This window comes from Pteropus vampyrus, unplaced genomic scaffold (assembly GCF_000151845.1).
Source record: "Pteropus vampyrus isolate Shadow unplaced genomic scaffold, Pvam_2.0 Scaffold202, whole genome shotgun sequence".
Taxonomy (NCBI): domain Eukaryota; kingdom Metazoa; phylum Chordata; class Mammalia; order Chiroptera; family Pteropodidae; genus Pteropus; species Pteropus vampyrus.
Genome location: NW_011888983.1, coordinates 1,941,477 through 1,948,231, shown reverse-complemented (window position 1 = coordinate 1,948,231; position 6,755 = coordinate 1,941,477). Strand labels below are relative to the sequence as shown.

General features: G+C 53.6%; 1 protein-coding gene across 1 annotated transcript in view; it reads right to left on the bottom strand.

The window, feature by feature from the left end:
• Positions 1-6,726, bottom strand: part of ADAMTS14 (ADAM metallopeptidase with thrombospondin type 1 motif 14) — an 82,608-nt gene extending 75,882 nt beyond the window's left edge. Inside the window, exons 1-2 of the mRNA XM_011372187.2 lie at positions 6,359-6,726; positions 4,241-4,683 (exon numbers count right to left, since the gene is read on the bottom strand). Of these exons, the coding sequence (XP_011370489.1) occupies positions 4,241-4,683; positions 6,359-6,569 (654 nt within the window). The 5' untranslated portion in view covers positions 6,570-6,726. The remainder of the gene's footprint in view (positions 1-4,240; positions 4,684-6,358) is intronic.
• Positions 6,727-6,755: the final 29 nt, after the last annotated feature.

Genomic DNA, 6,755 nt, shown 5'->3' with positions numbered 1-6,755 from the left:
GCCTCCATGTTCCTCCCAGCAATTCAGAGACACAATCGCTAGTCGAGGGTTTGTTCTGCACCTGGCCCCCAGCCAGGGTTCCTACCCAGGTCCTCCCTGCCCATAGGCCCTCAAAGTTTGGAAGGACTGCTGCAATGTCCAGCTGGGCTCCAGAGGAAGACTCTGAAGAATGCTGCATCGAGTTGCTGCTGCTGCCTGGGCACATTCTCAGTCTGGAACCCTAGGGCCCAACAACTACCCTTGACCCCAGAAGAAACACTGCAGGTAGGACTAGGCTTCCCTACATCCCTTATTGCCATCTTCCAAATATCCTCAAGCCTGCCTAAGTCAGTCGTTCTCTCTGCAGGCCAGGGGCCCAGCATTTCCTTCCTTGTTTATAATGTTTGAAGAGTCTTGAGCCAATGCCACCTCCTCCAGGGAGCCTGCCTGGATGCCCTAACCAAAATAAATGGGTCCTTCTGCTGCTGCCTCATACAGGGTTTTAATTTGTCAGCTTTTACATGTGGGTGCCTACTAGCCTACAAATTCATCCAGGGCAGGGGTCCTGGCTTCCTCGTTCCCTGGGTCCCTCCTGACCCCCTCCTCAAGCTGTGACACACCAGGCCCTCCAGAAGAACAAGTGGGAAGTGAGGTAAAGGGCCCAATGCTTAGTTCTAGGAATGAATTAACCACAATACAAAGAACCCTGCCAGTGTCTGTCCCAGGTGCCCAAAGGTGAGTGACTACATGGACAGCAGGAGAATCGAAAGGGGGTGATGGCCTCCATTGCAGGTTCCCGCTGGAAATGAGGATTGAGCCACAGGTTTAGAGATGGTGCTTCTCACCACAGCAGCTAAGATATGCCAAATGGCTGCAAGGCTGGGTCCACACAGACAGGGTTTTGTTCAGACCATCTTAAAACAGGCAGGTTTGCTCGGCACAAGGGCCAACCTCAGGACTGGTGTCTCTCCTCTCTGCATCTGCAGCCCAGCCCAGGCTTAGCATGGAGCAGGACCCAGGACTGACCAGGGAGGGAGGATTCGACATGGGTTTACAGGGGCCTGGCTTCAAACTTCTCCAACAAGCCCTGTCTTATGTCATAAAGCACCAATGCCAGAGCTGAAAGAGGAGCTGAGGCCATCCATTTCAGCCTCTGTGATACACCTAGGAGGCAAGTCAGGCCCTGAGAATGAAGGCAGCTTACCCAGGGTCAAACAGCATATCTTCCAATTCCCAGCCCAGATTCTTTTCAGGTAATAGGCTCCCACATCCCTGCCCCAGGACCCCTCTCCCATCCTGCCCTTTCTTCAAAGTCAGACCAAGGCCCACCCGCCCAGCACATCTTCTTAGACCCCCTCCCTGGCCTCGTCCAGCATGGTACTCCCTAGTTTGATTGCTCAAGCTCTCCCTCTGCCCAGAATGTGTGCCCCACCCTTTGACCCTAGCAAATTTCTACTCATCCTTCAAGGCCTAGTTCAAATATCATCTTATGACACCATAGATAGTAATTGCTCCCATTTACTGAGTAACCATGCCCACTGTGTTCTGGAAAACCAACAAAGTAACGTTAAAACTATTTGTGAGGTCCCTCCTGCTTGACACCCAAGTTTCTTGAGGGCAGGAACCTGACTACAAAGCAGGGTACTAACAATATTTGCCTACACAGCACACAAGACTGAAGGGCTTTTCAAGCTACAAAGTCCTGTGCTATTGGAAGCTACCTGCATTATCTTCAGATCTCCTCCCCATGGCTCAGTTTCCTCATCTACACAATGGGTGAAGTTAATGAATGCACGTGACGACGGTATGTGTGCTGTGACAGTATGCATGCTGTGCCTGTGCCATGGTAAGTACTTGTTCCTGTTATTGTTATTATTTGTGTCATTTTCATTTTCTTACATTTCCCTGTGGACCTTGCTCATGGCCAGTGCTCTGTATACACACATACACACACACACACACACACACACACACACACACGCACACACGCACACACGCACACACGCATATTTTTTTTGGAATGAATGACTTTGGCATTTGAGATACTGAAGAAGACAAGGTTAAAATCCAGAGACGAAATGAAGATGCAGAGTTAAATCTTATCATCAGACATTCTGCACTGTAGCCGTCAAGTCCAAAGGTGGCTCAGCTGGGTCACTGTAAACAGCCACTCACCCTCATGAGACACAGGGCAGTTTTCTAGAATGGGCCGGAAGTGAGGAAATCTCTGCCCTAGGGAGGCCTCTGTGCTGGGCTGTGGCCTAGACAGGGACCTAGACAGGGAAGCCCCTCAGAGCTGGACTTAGGAACTGGCCTCTGGAGACAGTCAAAGGCACAAGCAGTGGCCTAGTATAAACAGGGACCCAGCCCAACCCTCAGTCTGTGAGGCCCACTTCTACCCCTCACCAACAGCAGGGGGACCCAGGCAAACCTCAGTTCCACTGCAGAAGAGGCCTCCAGAAGCCCATCCATGGGACAGCCTCTGAGACCTGATCTCCTTCTGCAAATGTCACACAGAGTTGATTTCCATCTACCAGGCAGCATCAAATACAGCCCCTCTTTGGGCAAATGAGAAGAGTAAAGCCTAGAGATGGAGAGTGACTTGCCCAGGTCACACTGCTGAGAACATTTACTCAGAGGCCACCAAAAGTCAGCAATATCAGCTGAGTAATGCCAGGCCCCAGGTCCACTGAGCAGCCTCCCGGCACCCTCAACCAAAATGTAGCTTGTCACTGTGAATACCGCACTCTGCGTCCATGTGACCTTGCTTCATGGGTGCTGGGTCAGAGTCCTTTGTTGCCCTGACCCCTGCATCATCTAATAGTCAGTGACCACTTATTGACAGGCTGCAGAGTTAGTTCAATGACAAAGAGGTTTTCAGGGTGCAAAAGGTATGGACAATTAATTATTAACAGTAATGACTGTTCTGACATCTATGTTTAGGTTCCCAGTGTACATTTATGGAGGCAGTCAAAGAAGTGGGAGGCCCAACCCTGTCACTGCACAGCCGACAGTCTACGTGGCTGATGACTTTAGAAGGAGTTCACCATGTCGTGCAGCCAAGCCGGTTGGCACCGGCGCCTTCTGTCTCTCCAGCTGCACAGACACTCAATCCCTGGGTGATTCCAGACATCACCTTGGATTTTCAACCAAAACTTGTAGCCACAGCATAGTGCTAGCCAGCAGGCCGACTGAGGGCTCCTGCGGCACGGAAATGCTGAGCCAGGGCGGGCTGGCAGCCAAGGCTCACCCTGGCATCAGGACAAGGTCTTAGCTTTCTCCAGCTGTCCTTACAACCTGGGTTTCTCAAAGTCTGCTCCACAGAACCCTTGCATTACAGGCGATTCCAGTGCATGCTCAACTCTGAGAACCAATCACTGCCTAAACCATGCCTCTTAGTGAGGGCCTTATCACCTCCAATGGGGCAAAACTGGTTCTTTGGAAGGCAAAAAATTTAGTCTTTTTACATATAAAGCACATATATATATATATGGAGGAGGGAGTAGGTCCTAAGAAAGAGAACTCGCAGAGCAGAGCATCAGAAGGAGCAGGCTGGATTCAGGGCCAGAGGCAGTGGGGAAGGTAAAAGTAAAAAAAAATAACAGTGGCTAACACCAACGGGGCCTTGTATGTGCCAGGCAGGTGCCAACCACCAACCATGCTGCCCAGTGAAGTAGGTCATATGATCATCACAGCCCGTCAGCTCCATAAGGGAGGGCCAGGATCGTGTCTGCCTCAGGCCTTGCCATAGCCCCCAGAGCTTGAACAGTACTGGGCATAGAGAACATGCACAGTAAATGTGTGCAGAATAAATAAGTCCTCGCTTCATACCTAAGGCAAAGAACCACAGGGAGGATAAGAAACTTGTCCAAAGACTCATGGCTAGTGAGTGGCACAGCCAGGATTCAACCCCAGCAGAGCCCACCTTTCTCACCTCTGCATGTGTCGGGGCTCAGAGATCCCTGCCAGGGTCTCTGAGATGTGGTCCCAGTGTGTCCGCAGATGGTAAGGGGATGAACAAGATAAGGCACCATACTAACTTGATCACTTCACACCTGACAGAGCATGAACCTGATGGCCAGCAGAGCATACAAGGTTCTCTCTGGAAAGCAGCACAGCCCCTGACTTGGCCCAGACCCCACGATGTGCCCACAGGAGTTCCAAACACAGGACCCCAAAGAGGAACCAAGTCAGCCTGACTCAGGTCGCCAGGGACTGGGGTGAGGGCAAAATGAAGCTTGAGGGAAGGCTGGTTTCTTACCAATCCATCACAGTTGCTGATGGCGACAGCTGCCCCTGGCATGCCTGTGACACCCCCAGTGAAGACACACTCTCGCTGCAAGGGCTGTCGGAAGAGTTCCCGAAAGTCCTCCTGCCACTCCACTGATGCTCCAGGTACCACCAGCCGCTGGTTGGGCTGCAGGCGCAAGTGCAGCTCCTCCCCAAAAACAGTAACATTGAAGTAGAGGGTAGAGCGCCCCACCCTGCCAGGCTGCGGGGTCACTCCTTCCGGGTGAAGGGGACTGCGAGCCACCCGGAGATGACCAGAGTGTGATGGTGATGCAGGTGGCCTGTCCACTGCCACACCCCCTGCAGAGGCTGCTGCTGGGCCAGATACCACATGGGACAGGAAGTGTCCCTGAAAGTCTGTGCTGCACGGCACTGTCACACCATAGTCACTGAACTTTCTGGAGAAGTGTATTTCTGCTGGAGGAAAACAAAGTTATGTCAGTACAGGCTGTGTAGAGGTGAGGGTTAGCCGAAATCCCATGGGGGCAGAGAGGGGTCTACAACTCTGAGTGTCAACTTGGAGGGACCCCTTAGCCCAAGTTCGCCCATTCCCTATCCATTGCTTCCCGAGCCCCTGTATCTCTGCACTCGGATGAACAGTGTTCAAGTACTTGGTAAACATAATTGTTCCCTGGAGTTCCCAGGTCCTTTTTAAACTTAGCAGAAGAAAAGAAAATGATGCCAAACAGAATTCTGTCACTCTAGCAACAAGCCTTCCAACTGTGGGCACTGCTGAAGAAAGGACTAAAATTCTCCGGAAGCCCCCAGGATAAAGAGAGGGAAGGCAGGATCTACCCAAACGTCCCCAATGTGCTGAAGTCACCAACCCAGCCTGGGGTTAGGCCCTCCTCACTATGTTCCCAGAACACAGCTGGCACAACAAACACACCTAGAAACCCAGCGGATCCTGGGCACGTGTCAAAGAGAAAGGAGGAGCTGGAGAAGGAAGGGAGGGAATACAGGTTCTATATTTTTCCAAGTTTAGAAAGTAAACTTTTTTAAGCAGCGCAGTGGCTGCCGAGTTTCTACATGGCCCGGCCCCAAGCTGGGTAAATATAGATCTTCAAAAATAAAAAAAGATGCATGGGGTGACCTGCCCACTCAGACTGAATTAAGTGTGAGGTCATGGCCCCACGCTGCAGGCTGCACGCCAGCAGCCCCGTCCTCACACAGCTCTCCCTGAGCTCAGGCCAGGCCGGGCAGGAATGACAGCTCCCTGGCTTCCAGGCCTGGTGATTCATGGATGTGAGTTTGAGAGGAATCCTCATTTCCACCAGGCTCTATCTCTTGTCTCCCCAGCCTCTTTCACAGCACTGATAAAACCTGAAAAAATGATGTGTCCTGAAAATCCCCCATGCCCAAGGCAGTTAAGAGTACTAACTCTCCTCTGGTTTACCCATTATAGCAAAGGAATCCCCAAGACTTCAGCTAAAGGGATCTGTTTTGGTACCTGAACAGAGCTCACAGACAAGCAGCCACCCTGCCTGGAAATGACCGGAGCCACCTCCCCATGCTCAGAGCCACCAGGAGAGCACCCCATGCTGCAGAGTGAAGGTGGAGTATGTCTGGTCTGTGTGTGGCAAGGTGAATGCACAGAGCGTGACGATGCTAGGAAGAGGGATGTAAGCGTGTTTCTGTGGAGTGTGAATGTTCCATGTTCGCTGGGGTTTGGGGCAACCACCTGTCAGCTTGCTTCCGCGTGTGTGACAGCCAGACAGACACATGCACACACGTACGCACACGCGTGCACACATGCATACAAGTTGGAGACAGAAAAGACGCTGAAAGAGAAAAACATACCGGGGTGGAAGAGAGAGAAACAAACACACAGACAGATGAACAGCACCTAAGAAGAGGCTCTGTGTTCCCAAATCTTCGCCTGGGGTCTCTCTCTACATCTTGTGCCAGAAAGGGAGAAAACTCGCGCGACAGCGTCGGTAGCACAAGGGAAAGAAAAGAGCTCAGCCCCAGTGTGCGCACCGCCTCCCACCCGCTCCAAAGCTGCCAGGGTCCACCCGCATCGTCCGACCACTCTGACCTGCTGGCACCCCGGGCCCCACGCGCTCCTGCGCCTCTGACCCGCACGCACCTGGGGTCGGGCTGCCCGCGGCGTCGCAGAGCGCACAGTGCAGGGGGAGCAAGCAAGACAGCAGCGCGCGGAGCGGAGCCATGTGGCCGCGCAGGGACGCGGGCCGGGCAGGAACCCGAGCTCCGTGCTCCGGGCTGCGGGAGAGGCTGGGGCGCTCCAGGGGCTGCCCAAACGCCGGCCAGTCGGCCTCTGCCGCCTCCTCCCGCCTCATCGCCTCCCTCCCTCGCGCTCCAGGTCCCCCGAGCCGGGCCGCCGCCTGGACTGTTGGCTCTGGGCGCCCGAGGCTGCCGGCGGGAGAGCGGAGCAGCCGACGTGACAGCGCCTCCGGTGCCAACTGTCGACGGGTCGGTGCGCCCGCGCCGTGACGCTCTAGGACGCGCAGGAGCCGGCCGAGGGG